The sequence below is a fragment of the Mugil cephalus genome, chromosome 13 (genome assembly GCF_022458985.1).
Source record: "Mugil cephalus isolate CIBA_MC_2020 chromosome 13, CIBA_Mcephalus_1.1, whole genome shotgun sequence".
Taxonomy (NCBI): Eukaryota; Metazoa; Chordata; class Actinopteri; order Mugiliformes; family Mugilidae; genus Mugil; species Mugil cephalus.
This window is the reverse complement of record NC_061782.1, coordinates 18,884,694-18,899,624: the sequence shown is the minus strand read 5'-3', so window position 1 is coordinate 18,899,624 and position 14,931 is coordinate 18,884,694. Positions and strand designations below refer to the sequence as shown.

The 14,931-nt window shown below is 45.3% G+C and overlaps 1 protein-coding gene across 2 annotated transcripts; it reads left to right on the top strand.

The window, feature by feature from the left end:
• The first annotated feature begins 2,244 nt into the window (after positions 1 to 2,244).
• Positions 2,245 to 14,108, top strand: tnfaip3 (tumor necrosis factor, alpha-induced protein 3). 2 transcript variants are annotated; one of them, XM_047603615.1, is made up of 9 exons: positions 2,245 to 2,536; positions 3,991 to 4,412; positions 8,052 to 8,242; positions 8,550 to 8,691; positions 8,960 to 9,130; positions 9,225 to 9,405; positions 9,644 to 10,641; positions 10,808 to 10,989; positions 11,174 to 14,108. In XM_047603615.1, exons 2-9 carry the CDS (start codon positions 4,106 to 4,108, stop codon positions 11,453 to 11,455), a joined length of 2,454 nt encoding a protein of 817 aa, XP_047459571.1. In that variant the 5' UTR covers positions 2,245 to 2,536; positions 3,991 to 4,105; the 3' UTR covers positions 11,456 to 14,108. The 2 variants fall into 2 exon arrangements, with proteins under 2 accessions (XP_047459571.1, XP_047459572.1); XM_047603616.1 differs by lacking the exon at positions 2,245 to 2,536 and adding an exon at positions 2,546 to 2,841.
• Positions 14,109 to 14,931: the final 823 nt, after the last annotated feature.

Here is a 14,931-nt window from a genome sequence, read left to right as displayed (position 1 = left end):
CGTTGGATGTGTTTTTTTTAAAAGACGCCCTCACACTCAGAAACAGCCCAGAGCTGATTGTTTTTGTTGAACTCCTCTCAGAACATCTGACCACCGCATTGTACTATTATGGAAGATTTGGACAGCGGGGAACTAATAGGATTGCTCATACTTGAACCACCTGGTGATCTGGAACAGTGGACTGGGTCAGTTGTCTCTTCTGGGGTTTTCCATGTGCTGATGACTGTGCCCCTCATTGCTTCAACAAGCAGCAGCTAGTATTAATGATTCTGGCCTGTGACTCAGACAGCATGTGATCCAACAAAGTACCTTTAAAATTTTTATAAAGATAAATCATTTGCATTGTTTCTGATAGCCACACTAATAGGTTTGAGCCTTTGTCACCAAATACTTCATAGATATGGGTGTATTCAGCAAAGGTGACATTATACTTCATCACTCTACAGTATGTGCTCAATGTCAACCGTGGGGCAAGAGCATGAGCCTTTTAAAGGTAAGGCTCCTTTAGTGAGCTCATCCCTCATGAATGCATGCTGTCTGGTTCTTATTGGAGTTTCTGTTCCCCGCATGAATAGGTGGGAAACTGAACGGTGGTTTACAGTGTTTGGATGGCATAACACAGCCGTAGGAGTATCTCCTCAGGGAAGAGAAAGGAAAATAGAAAGTGAGGACTCACACAAGATAACAACAAGTAGATAAGATAAAATACAGTAAAGGGGGGGGGTGAAAATATAGTTTGCAGTTTAGGTAAACATGTGAAAGTCAGGCCATTGTGAAATCTAATTTGAATTAATGATGTTGGTTAGAGTATAGATAGATATACTGATAGAATACTGAATATGATTTATGATGACGGAAGTCACTCAGGTTTTTTTTATTTTTTTCTTATTTTTTTCTTATTCATTAAAAATTAATCAACATATTAAATGAACATATAATTTAACTAATTCATTGTACAAAACACCAACTATACAGTACTCACTGATTCCTGATTCTCAGATTAAATTATTTGGTATTTTCATGTCATGTAAACTGTAAATACTTATGGTATCAGACTGTCTTGGACAATTCAAACAGTCTGGTTACTGCAAGACTATGGACATGAACTTTTTGTAATTGTGGGGATTCCTTACTTACAGAAGAACATTACCGCCATGCCAGGGAAAAAATTATCAGTATCTTATTATAACGTGATACTGATGCTTTTTTTTTGTGGCCTGTCAGCAATGCCCTTACGTATTCTCATTCGACCATCACACAATCATGTGTCTTTCTGCCTCATCTGTTATTCCTACGCATGAAGCAGTAGCTAGTCAAACCTTCTAGCCGAAGAGTTATGACTCCTGTTCGGTTGCACCGTTTACATTTGGTAAACCGCATTAAAACATTTGGTGCGCATCTCCACACACAGGTTTGTCTGAGCTGCTGATAATATAACTCGTAAACCACCATAACCCAATAGTACACAGATGTGTACCAGTCTGATGGCCACATGAGCTGAATATCTGGTATGGAAACCATTTTCTGTAAAGCCACAGTTGAGCAGAATTTAAATAACTGATTTCTATTTTTAGTGTAGAGCTGTGCTTTGGGAAAGTAGATTTATGGGTTCAGTCGGAAGCAATATATGTTTGTTGTTGAGAGAATCTAAATTATTCTGGATAGTTATTAAAACATATTCATTTTTGAGGAAGATAACAGGGTTCTTTTTGTAGCATATTTTATTTGTGGCGTTTGGTACAGGAGACATATTATAGTTCTTGTCATGTTTGAAATGTAATGTTGCAGGAAATATGTTATGTTCCTGAGAGCAGCTTTTAAGAGTCTGTGAGGGCTGGACATACACATGTGCACAATAAACCCAAATAGAAAGAAAGAAAGAAAGAAAGAAAGAAAGAAAGAAAGAAAGAAAGAAAGAAAGAAAGAAAGAAAGAAAGAAAAAGAAACCATTGGCACGCATACGCACATCAGTATCATCAATGCAACTGCAACATAAATAAACACATGCAGTAGTCAGCCAGTGTACTTCTGATCAAGTGATGAGTTATTCTTTCGTTTTCCTGAATCAGTTTACCAGTGCTGCTCTCATAGCAGCTTAATGATTTATTTCTGAGGCTGTCTCATGAAATAGAGTATGACGCGACCTGTCTGTCTCCGTCAGTGACGCTCCTTTGTGCTCGGTAGGTGGGATATGCTTCTCAGTATTGAGGCAGACAGATAGAGGCCCCCTAGCGACGGCGAGCCGAAACTGCACAGGTTGTGACTGAGTGAGGGAGGAAAATGGGTGGACGGAAAGTCCCCGTGTGGAAATCCCCTTCACTTTTTCCTTTTTTTTGAAAGACTATCGTCTGCGAACGTGTGTAGTCTTTTGAAAGCCTGCTGCAAGCTGCGGGGGCTCCAAAATAGATCTGATACTGAAGGAAAGAGAAGGTTGAATGGCGCCGAGGACCGCTGCGGTGAGGCTGAGTGAAGTGGCTGAGAGAGGACTAGCCTGAGCATCCGGAAGGCTTTGTTATTACCCCGACATATTACCCAGGTAAGACACCAGTCCTCCCCTCCTCGCGCTTCCACATGTGGACAACATTTCTCCCCGGTGGTGGGGTGAGACTTGGCGGCTACGTCGCGTTCGGGCCTCGAGTAAAAACGTACGGTCGTGTTTCTGGGGACATGGAGGAAGCTTGAAGCCTGCTCACGACAGTGGCTTTGACAGCCATTGTTTACAAAGACGTCACCCTCAAGCGGATAACGAGGCATTTAAACAGACGAATGTGGCATCTGCGCGGCCGCACCGTGTCGATACCTGCGCCGTGAGACGCGATTCAGCGCTACATTGTTTCAAAGGTAGTTGTCATTGGAATTACGTAAGCCTTTAACGTCAGCAAAGTCCTGTTATTGTGTGTGTTTTGTGTGTGTGTGTGTGTGTGTGCGTGTGTGTAGCCAGCCACCCTAAACCGCAGCGTCCACCTCTGGGTCTGCTGCCTGAACTCTGCTCTGTGTGGATCAACACCACCGCTCATTGATGGCAACACTTTGGTCTGTTGTCTGTTGTCTGGACCCTCGGTGGCGGACTAACCCCCCTTTAGCGTGGCCTAGTCTGTTGTTGCACCTGCTGCTGTTTTGGTAGTAAAACGCACAGAGGCCACTAGTAGCTCAGTGTCCAGGTGTGTCAGCTCACTTGACTAGCAGCTCTCTACCATACGAGGCAAAAGTTTAAAAGTCAGCACAACTTCGGGTCTACTTGCTGACCATCACTTTCTGCTTCCTGTGAACTCGTAATGCGCTGACACGCTCTTCGCTTGGGGTGAAAGGTTCCTTTAAAAACCCTTGAGTTGTCCAACCTTCAATTGTAAAGTAGGGTAAAAGTTTGTGTGGTTCAGTTGATCAGGAAATGGTCCAAACTTCAGGCTGCACTTTTGTTTAGAAGACCCTCTTGTGCAGATGCTGAATGTCACAATAACTCGGGGGGACGCGTCCAGAACTGAAACAAAGGACGGAACCGACGAAGTCACGGGGATTAGTGGCACGGCGTTTTCAGGAAAACCTGAAACAAAATGTCTGCACACGAGTTGTACTTTTCCCAAAGATCCCTCGCCCTTTGAACAAAGAGTGACGGCTGCTCTGGCGAGAGGGCAGGCCCTGTGACCTCCCCAGACGCCTGGGAAGCCCTGGGTGGCCTTCAGCTAAACGTCTGGAAAACACCAGTGGGACACTCTTGTGTTGGGGGAAACTCTCAAAAGCCATCAAGACAAAAAGGAGAATTAAAAGAACAAACAGGACTACAGAGGGGTCTTTGTGTACTTTATTCAGTTTGGTCTGGCAGAATCTCAGCAAACAGCCTTTGTGACGGGTGGTTTCCCGAAACAAAACTGTAAATTAAGTTGTGTCTTGAGTCTCAATTAATAAGGACGGGGAATCTCCACTGAAAAATTCCCATGAGTTTGTCTACTGTACTTAGCTTTGAAATAACACTGTCCTCTTGTCTCTATCCAGATTCCACGTTGTTCGGTCATCAGCGGTTGGTGCCTCCTCCTCCTCCTCCTCCTCCTCCTCCTCCTCCTTGGTCCTCTTCCTCCCCTTCTTCCATCCGCCGGTCCACCAGTCCGCCATGTCGCAGGGTCAGAATTTCCTCCCCAAGTTCCTATTTGTCTCCAACCTGCTGAAGGCGGTGAAGATCCGTCAGCGAGTGCCCAACGACGTGGTGAAGCCATCGGCCAGCGGCGGCCTCATGCACCACCTGCGGGGTATGCACCGTTACACCCTGGAGATGATCGCGATGAACCACTTCCCCCAGGCCTTCAGGGAGGTCGTGCAGGCCGCCATCCTGGACCGAACCATGCAGGCCTCATTGGAGCAGGAGAAGAAGCTCAACTGGTGTCGGGAGCTGAAGAAGATGGTGCCTTTACGCACCAATGGTAAGACAGATTTGGTCTACGAACTGTACTTGGAGATGGAGATGGAGATGGAGATGAAGGTGTTTTCAGTAGACCAGATTTCTTGTGTGAACCTGCCTGAAGTTGGGGACCGCGTTGTTGAGTTTATTTCGCGTGTCTTAGCTTTAATGTCTTAATCGGTATGAAAGTTGACATTTAAGACAAAATGGAACAAAACGACAAACGACTTCGGCCGTTTATTCTTTGAATTGAAGTTTTTTCCCCTCGATTTTAGGAATTGCGGCGATCCTCATTGCTCTTGACAGAGGATGTGATTTGCTTTTGTTTCATTTTCTGTGACAGAGAAGGTGCGCAATTATGAGTCAGGGCTATTTGATATGTAGATTCTGAGATGTCATTACTCACAAGTAGGGTTACTGTAAATGACAACAGTTGAGGGACGCGGGTGCCGCTTTCGCATAGACTCATTTAGCAGCCCCCCTTTTGGTTTTCACTGTGCTGAGCATTTGAGCTCAGAAAGCCCATTGCTAAGTCATGTTTTCTGTTACGTGGATGTTGTAACACAGGAACATCCCAAAGGCAGGCAAACATTCAGACCAGGGCCTGATTACTTGTGATCATAGCTCTGTACTGGGAAATTCTCTGGTGTCAAACACAGGACTGTTGTTTACTGTCAATGATGTTTCAGACCCGAATATTTCCACAGCTTTTGAATTTGATAACATTAGGGGCACGTCCCCTGTTTTCTGCGTAGGTGTGTGTATTTAAGGAGTGTGAATGTCAATGGGTCTAAAAAGAAAAGTCACATGATAATAACTTTCTGGCCTGCCCAGTGAAGGTTAACTGATTAGACCTTGTCCTAGTTCTTCATCTTGTGGTCTCCGCTTGACTTTTATTTAAATCTATATTGAAGTAACTTACACACATCTGGTATGTACATCAAATCTATTTTAAGGTGACGGGAAAAAAAACATTCTCTAAAGGACTCATCAGCTGTAGGGTTCACAAACGAAGGAGGAAGCGGAAACAAATCCGCAATGCAAGTTTTTCTTAAACAAGCGAGTTTCCAGAGGAAACTATTTGGTTATTTGTCATATGAGCAATTCCGACATTGGTGTTATCTCAGAATTTACTTTGAACAGTTACCGTATTAATGAGGAACTTACTGGATGTCTGTAAGATCACGACTCTGAAACTATTTGCCAGTGTCACTGCCAAATACTGAAGTCAGTAATGACTAAAAGAGTTGCTGTTGCACTCATCAGTACATGCTTCCTCTTCTGAAAGACCCCTGGGTTGGTGACAAACTCTTCTGACTTCTGCTGCCAGTAACTTGGATGGAATTTCCTGGCTTGCGAAGATGATGTCATAACGATGGGACAGAATTTAGAGCCGGAGCGTCTAACTCTGAAGGACCCAGACGTGACTTTGAGCAGAGGACGGAGAACACACTCAAACGCGCGCACACACACGTACACACAGAGGACTGACTGACCGCTGCTGAGTCACTGAAGCTCAGCAGACACACACACACAGAGAAAACGTGAGCGAAAAGAAGTCCGTCAGAGATCCATCTTCACGTCATTGCGCAGCTAAATTCACTCATTAACCCCAAAGTCTTCCTCCCAGACCTTCGGCTGTGTGGTAAGAACCACATTTTAGCTTCCCCCAAAACCAGACTTCATTACAAGACATGACTAAGAAATACAGCTAATAGAAATAAATAAATAAAACTCGTCAGCAATTAAACTAATAGGGCGATATCCGTTTTCCCGTTCCTAAAGGCCTTTCTGTCCAGTGGAGAATTTGTTTTCAGTGTGTCTTCTGTCTTGAACGTCTAGGATGCATCCGAAGGGTTTTCCCCAACCAGCATCCCATGTCTGTCATGTGTCCTCATCAGCCAGGATTTGTTCAGCTACAGCACACTGGGTCCACATACTGTAGCAGCAGAAAGGACACATACAGTACAGTGTGCCAGTGTTCCGTCTTACACGTTCAGATTCCTTCTTTGGTAGCCGCGTTATTCGGCTTTAAATTCTCCATTTCTCTTTTAGTACAGACGAGAAAAAAAAACATATGTTTTGGCCAGGATGGAGACAGAAAAGAGGGAGACATAAAGTGGAGGATGATGTTGGACACATACCTGAAACCCCACGAGAAACAGAACACTTGAAACTTGTGCAGTGGCCTGAATGGCGACCAAATAAAGTAAAGTCTGGTCCTACGCTCGTGTGATTTCAGGAAGTGCCCCAGCTCGCCAAAGAGGAAGTGTTTATATTTAGACCGATGGGACCTGCCGACCCTCTTTCATCTTTAGTCGCCAGGTTCCTCAGTTCAGGGTCAGAAGTCGGTGTGTTTTTGTGCACGAGAGGAAGTGCATTATGCATGCGGACGTTTGGGCGTTTTCACGTATGCCTGCGTGTGTGTGTATGCATCTCTATTGTGGATGGCTTTTTCTGGCGAGAGAGCTGTGCATTTTATGTTTTTGTTGAGTGATGCAAGAGCACAGAAACGCAACAACAGCTTGGCAGTCTGAAATAGGAGAGGATACTCTTTTTTCCTCAAAGTACAGAGAGATGTTTCGTGAATGAAAACAACAGTAATCTCACACCTTACGTAATGTCAATTGCAGAAATCTGATCACAGCTAACTTAAAAATGATTAGTTGTGAGGGTTAACATTTTCTTAGCCTCTCATATATTTAAATTTACATTCATTCTTGTGGCCACACTCCTGAAGGTCTTAAAGTTTTGGTTTTATACAGTGATATCATACAAAGGTGCGTAAGTAGATGCAAATATAAACATTAGAGCACATTTCTGTTTGTTGGTGCTTGTGAGGCACATGGTATCTCAGTGCTCATTAATCACAGACTACATCAAGTGTTGATAGCAGTAGTCAAAACGATAGCATTCCTTCTTGTCCAAGTCACGCCCCTGTGGAAAGTACAGGGACAGCTGAATAGCATTGATGATTCTGGATCATAGGAGAGGAACACACACACACACGCATGCACAAAAGGCAGAAGTTTGTGCAGGGAAATTCCTGTTCTTAGTGTGGCAACAGGGTTTTTCAGAGCTGCAGACGCACATGAGACAAATATGGGCTCTCCTGTTTCACAATGAGAAAAAGGCCCAGCACTGCCAAAGGACACTAAGTAAAATCCCAGGGTTTTTAGCCGTTTGTGCTCTCTAGCACACACACCTTTGAGCAACTGGTTCTTCATCTCAGTGCAATAAGTAAAATGTAGAAGAAATGATTTTCTGCGACATGCAACCACACAAAAAACTGTTGGTTATTCTCTTTGCCGATTGAATTAGTAAAAGATTTTTTAAATGTGTGTTTCAGGTGAACTCCTTGCTATTTCGCTTATAGGTCACCTGGGTAAATACTGAGCTTTATGTGTAGCGTGTGTACTGTTAAGGCATATGAGGGTCATATAATAGTCTAAACCAGATAGTGTGACAACCGGCCCGGCGGCCTGGAAATCCCCATACTTTTGTTACACTCGTGTGTGTCTGTGCGCACAGAACAATTGTCTGTTGTGGATACTGTGCGCTCAAAGCATTGTACACCCATGCACAGTTTTATGTAACTCATGTACAGAATCATTTACTAACGATGGATGTGTTTGCTTACCTCCTCTGTGTGTGTCTATAGGAGATGGGAACTGTTTGCTTCATGCAGCCTCTCAGTACATGCTTGGTGTTCAGGACACAGACCTGGTGCTTCGAAAAGCTCTGCACGGCGTTTTGAAAGAGACGGACACCGGTGTCTTTAAAGCTCGGTTCCAGGCAGAGCTGCTCCAGTCCCAAGAGTTCACCCAGACCGGCCTCCGATACACTACCATGGTATGAAGATTAGACTAGGTCGAATGACGAATGTCTCCTTCATTTATTTGTAGTGACATCAGTGCTCGATGGCAGGAGCCTGAGAGTCTGAGTTTAAAATAATATGAGTTAGTGAAACAGTAAAATAGTTTTTTTGTCCACGTAAATGCAAATAAATTCAAATACATGTTAGTGGCACAGTCCAAACCAGTTTACGTCCTTCCCTTCATTTTCCTACTGGCATTTTATGGAGGGAATTTTCTCAAATGTTATCCAAGTTTGCACAAGTTAATATCCCAACTCTGTGTGTGTGTGTGTGTTGTCCCAGAACTGGGAAGAGGAGTGGGAAAAGATTGTGAAGATGGCGTCTCCGATCTCTAGTAGCAACGGCCTCCAGTTTGACTCTCTGGAGGACATTCACATCTTCGTCCTCTCCAACATTCTCCGCAGACCCATCATCGTCATCGCAGGTACTCGCTGCTCTATCTTCTCGTTGAAGGTTTATCTCCCCAGCCATCAAAGACTCAGCCGTCTTGTGTCGACATGTCTGTCAGGGATAGAGAATGTTCCTCAACGTTTTGCCGTGCTACGAGGCCTTCGTGGTGTTGGATTTCACTGTACCTGTATAATTTGGAAAGCTATGTAGAGAGGAAGTGGTGACCGAAGTTCTGATCAATAGTATGTGCAGTGAGATAACACTGAAGTATTTCATAGTTGTTTTTTTTAATCTTTCAACAGACCAGGTGGTCAGGAGCATGAAGTCTGGCTCCTCCATCTCTCCTCTGAATGTGGGTGGGATCTATCTGCCTCTACACTGGCCGCCTACAGAGTGCTACAAATACCCAATAGTGCTCGGCTACGACTCCCAGCACTTTGCACCCCTTATCACCATCAAAGACAGCGGTCCAGGTAGGAAACACGAGGAAACATCTGCAGCTGACAGGATGAAGAGAGGAACAAAGAACCCCCGTAATACATCTGCTGTCTTGATCTCAATTTTCAGAGATCCGAGCAGTACCGCTAATCAACCCGAGACGGGTGGGCTTTGAGGAGCTGAAGGTTCACTTTCTGATGGAGAGGGAACAGCAGCAGAAAGAGAGGCTGCTTAAAGACTACCTGGATCTACTAGAGATCCCTGTCATAGGCTTGGGCCACGACACTACACGGATCATGAAAGCTGCACGGTACTTATTATACGGCCTGTCCCCTGAAATAGAATAGAAAAAATAAAATACTTTGAAAGAAGTTGCAGTTGAAACTCTTGGCCCCAGTGTTAAATGCAGTTTTGTACATTGCAACTCAGGGTTGGAACCATTGCAACTTTTTGGTTGATGATCAGTTCATTGCAGTTTAACTTCCCAAAATCCTGGCAGCAAACTGATCACAATAGCTGTATTAACTGTTTTGTATGTCTGTCCTAAGGCTGGATGAGGGGAACCTTCCAGAAGACATGAACCTGATGGAGGACTACCTGCAGCTCGTCAACCATGAGTACCAGCGCTGGCAGGAGGACAAGGAGCAAGCATGGGCAGCCCAGCCCCAGCGCCCGCCACCCTTCTCTGTCTCCCAGCTCTCCCTCATCGAGATCCGCTGTGCCACACCACGATGCACCTTCTACGTCTCTGTGGACACGCAGCCCCATTGCCACGAATGCTTTGAGAAGCGACAGGCCACGACGGGCGGAGGAGCGAGGATAGAAGGGGTGGTTCAGACCAAGGGAGGAGGAGTACAAGGTGGGGTAGGAGTGATAGGCGGATCAGAGACTGAGGTGAGCTCCAGAGGAGCCCGAAGCAGCAGTCCCCCGTGCTCTTCATCCGGGAGAGGAGTGGTGTTATCCAGCCCCCGCTCCGCCCCACCCACCGCTCCCAGCCTCAGTCTATACAGTGAAACTCATGCCATGAAGTGTAAGACACCCGGCTGCCTGTTCACCCTCAGCGTGGAGCACGACGGACTTTGTGAGCGCTGCTTTAACGCCAGACAAAACCATGGACCCCCTGGTGCTGGAACGGCTGCTACAGGACTCCCAGGCCCCAATGCGGGGCCTGTCGTTCCTCACCCGGCCCAGGGCTCCGGCTGGACCCAGTGGGGGGGCTGCGAGACAGAGACAGAGCGATGCAGCATGTGCAGACAGGAGGCTTTCAGGATATTCAATGGCCTGTGTCCACCCTGCATGCAGAGACAGCAGGCTCCGGAGAAGGGAGAGCCGCAGCAGAGCAACCCCAGGACTGAGGCCTCGTCTTCAGCGTGGAGCCAGGCCAGGGACACTGAGCGGCCATGCCTCAACCTAACCCTAGGGCACACCTCAGCCTGGCAGACCCCTCTGGCCCGGCCTTGTAAAAGATCTGGCTGCCAATTCTTTGGGACACCGGAGAAGTTGGGTTTCTGCACTATTTGCTATGTAGACTATCAGACCAACCACCGTAAGTCCTGAAACTAATCTGGAATACTTCTGTCATTTTATAGCGTTTTCACCTATGTTTTATTGAATCTTTCTTAGTAAATCTTTCAAGTTATTTCATGAATCTGTGTTGTCTGAGATGTCAGATCAGACGGGATATTGAGTATGTTGCCTGTTGTCTATTCCAGACCTGACTCCACCTACTCCTCCGGTCCCCAACCAGCGCGAGGTAGGCTTTCAAAACGCCTCACGGTGTCGTGGGCCTGGATGTGGTGCAGTCGGCAAAGCAATGCTGGAGGGCTACTGCGATAAGTGTTACGTCAAAGAGCAAAGTGCACGGCTTAACCAAGTGGCCCCACCTCTGGTTATGGTAGGTTCCTGCCATACCTTCTTAAGTCCTGCTCTTTTCTGTACTTCACCTATTTGTCCTTTCAGTTCTGTCTGCGGTTTATCTGACAATCTTACAATAGGCTGCTGACGCTCAGTTGCTAATTAAACTTTCTCTTCTTTTTTTTTTTTGTTCCTCTTTGCTCCTCGTCTGCACAAAAAAAAAGCGGGACCGAGCAGCAAAACCCAGATCTTCGCAGCAATCCCAGACCCAGACCCAGACTCAGTGCAGGCGGAGTGGCTGCAGTAACGTGTCCCCGGGCTGCACAGACCTCTGTCCAGAGTGCCACACGCGTGGCCAGGGCAGAGAAGCAGGCAGGAGGGCGCAGGCGCCCAAAGAGAAGTCCAAGCAGCGATGCAGGACGCAGGGCTGCGACCACTACGCCAACCAAGAGAAACAGGGCTACTGCAACGAGTGCGACCACTTCAAACAGATTTACCGCGGCTGACCACATACTCACCCAGGCACACAATGAAGACACACCTCTAGCGCGCTAGAGCCGCCGCCCTGCTGTGGGCCCCCCATGCCAGTCAATGCACCTCTGATACTAACTAACCAACTAACTAACTAGCTAGTGACTAACTAGTAACCTTATGGCCTGAAAATCAAACCCCCCATGTAGAATGTGAAGAGAGAGTGTGTGTACGTGGGGGGGAGGTTGTGTGTGCGTGCGTGTGCGTGAGCGTGCGTATGTGTGTGCGTGCATGTATGTGTGTGTGTTCGCAGTAGACATGGCCTCCACAATACCTCTTTGTGCAATTATTATCATCTGACGTGCCCCGTGCACTCACACGGTGAGAGGTTTGGCTAACATGTCAGAGCAACTGACTTAACTCTTGTGTACAATATGTATTTAGAGGTACGTAAGTGAATCGTGCCGGACAAAATGATTGTATGTTGACATAACAAGAAGCATCTGACATTGCTTTCTAGACCACAGCCAAGGATTTATACCCCCCCGTCTGTCTGTCTGTCTTAACCTATCTGTGTATCTGTCTGCCTGTCTGTCTAGCATTTGCTCTGTAGAGTGAGGGATGCAGTAGTTCGGCAAGCCCAGCAACCAACCTGCGGGAGCAGAAAGCGAAACGTTCTCCAAAATGATTTATGTCCTCCCGAAATAGATAAAGATTTGCCAAAAGAGGCTCTTGCAATCAATATTGTAAAATGATCAAAAATTTATTTCTTCCATTAGTCGGTTAATAGGAGTGTTTACTCATCTGTTTTATGAAGTTAACAATGTAAAACTGTCGCGGAACGTGAAAAACAAACCATGTGTCTAAACGGTGCAAGACAGACAGGGCAGGCCCCTGCTAGTTCTGGTGCTACATGTACAGAAATACAAGCCTCTCCATTGTAGCCAACACGCTGGTGGTGTTCGCGGACAGAAGGCAGAGAACACAGAAGAGACAGGACTCATTCTCTTTCTATTCCTCCTTTCCTTCCTCTTATTTCCCCTTTTCTCCAAAACGGATCTGTTGCCTTGGATGTTGTTTTCCTGTTTACTTACCACTTAAGCACCTAGAAACGCATAGACACATGCGCACACATACCTACATACGCACGCACAAAATGTAGTGTCGCCGGTTCCGTCGATAGGGGATTGCCAGAAGAAGAGAATGAAGTCTGGAGAGTCATCCACCTGACCACAACATATGCACACACGCACGCACATACAAAACGCAGCTCTGTGAGATTGTAAGCCCCACCCCCTGCCTGAGGTGTAGGTAACCAAACACATTGACGAATGCATTCCTTTCCGCTCCACCCCACTGGATGTGCCAAGGCGACAATTTCAAAACTTCAGAGAGCAATCCCATTGCCTGCTTCGGCTAATCTTGTTTATCTGAATGTGTTTTGTGCTGCCTCGACAACAGCACACTATTGGGGCTGATCCTCGATAAGTTTTTGCCTTTAAGTAGTGATTGAAATTTTATGGACCAGAGGGGCCTGATCAGTGATTACGAATCAGCGCTCCCACCTATAAAATACTTTTGTGAATATGGATCTTAGTCCATATTGTAGGACCTTCCAACCCGATGCCTCATCTCCAACACACAAACACACACACACACACGCACACACACATACACACAAAACGCATGCAAGTGTGCGTCTGGAATACACGAAAAACTGACATTCCTATTTTGTTTTTGTTATTTTTTTTGTTTTGGAATTTTTTATTGTATTTTGATATATTTGGTTTTGTTTCTGCCAAAAAAAAAAAAAAAATATGTGCCATCAATTGCCAAACAGTTGTTGTTACCTCCTTAACAATGGCCAGCCTGGACCATTCTAAACTAACTAGGCTGCCACAGATAGACATCTCCATTTCTGTGAAATCACACGTGAGACCTAATCAAGATCTCTCGTGTTAAAAATCCCCGAATGGACACCATCTTTCCACGAGTGTCGTTTTTTGTTGTTTTTTTTAAACCAAATTCAAAGAAATATATATCTACAGAGCAAACGTCAATTATAAAAACGTGTATCAGATTAACAGAAATGCGATATCAACTGTGAGTTAATCCCCTCATACTTCTGCTGAATCACTCTGCTGTAGGCAGATGTCAATCTGTGGCTCTAGTTAGAGAAGCATAGACAAACAGGCTCTTGGTCTGCCTTTTCATTCAACTGTATCTGAAGCTGTCAGGCTAGCCCACATGTTGACAGCCTGTACGTAGATCTCTGTGTGCTTTAATCACCTCTAGACAAACCTTAATCAATTAAAGGCCAATTAGCGGTCAGCTCATCAGGACCCCTTAGCAAGGCGTCCTGACTGAGTTTGACTGGGGGGAGATCATAGAAGTTGCACATGACTTGTCTAAGCTGCTGAGGCATTTAGGAATGGTACTCCGACTTGCATAGGGACATTCCAACAGTAGGACGAGCATTGGCTTAAGAGCAGAAGGTGTAACAAAACATGCAAACGGTGTGGAAGTTTCTTTGTGTGACTTTTTCGACAATAGGGTATTGTATGAAAAAAAGCCTGATTTTATTTGTTAAGTATTTATTCATATCAAGATATCTGTATTGTGTGATTCAATAATTATTTATATGTTGTCCTGAAATGAATTATTTTTATTAAGAAATCTGAAATCTGACTTGTGTGATTCTTTTTTGTGTTATCAGTGTTTGTGTGTGCGTGCGTGCGTGTGTGTGTGTGTGTGTGTGTGTGTGTGTGTGTGTGTGTGTGTACCATTGGTTTTCACATATTTGTTGGGGCCAAAATGCTTCACCCCACAAAGTATTAACCCTTCAATTGAGGGTTAATACTTTGTGTCAGGGACACACCAAGGCCTTCATCTTTGGGTCCATAGTTGAACCACCTATGGATCCTTGTAGGTGGCTGTTCAACTGCATGAATCATTGAGAGAGATTGTTCTCGTTGGCTGTTCATCTTAGAGAACCATGAGAAGAGATATGGAAAAAGATGAAAGTAAACAAAACATCTAAGGTCAAAAGGAACACGGAAAATACAAACGTATTTCCACAACCTGATCATCAAGTATAGTGGATTAACATGATTCAGATGAAGCCACCTCTGCACAGCATCTGGTGGATCTTTATAGCTTCCAGGCCTTCCAGTTATTTTCTCGCACACAGGTGCTGAATGTACACTATTCAGCCACAACATTATGACCCATTATGATCTTAACATTGTGTATTGTGTAACAATACATCCAGATACTTGATCAGTTTGGGGTCTGGTGAATTTGGAGGCCAGGTCAACACATCACTGTTGCTGTTTTTCATGTTTTTTGAGTTGTTCCTAAACAGTTTTTTTTTTTTTTTTTTTGTGTGTGTGTGTGTGTGTGTGTGTGTGTGTGTGTGTGTGTGTGTGTGTGTGTGTGTCAGGCTGCTGAGGATGGCTACTGCCATCTTGCACTGTCATTGCTATGGGGTGGGGGTGTCTGGTCTGGTCTA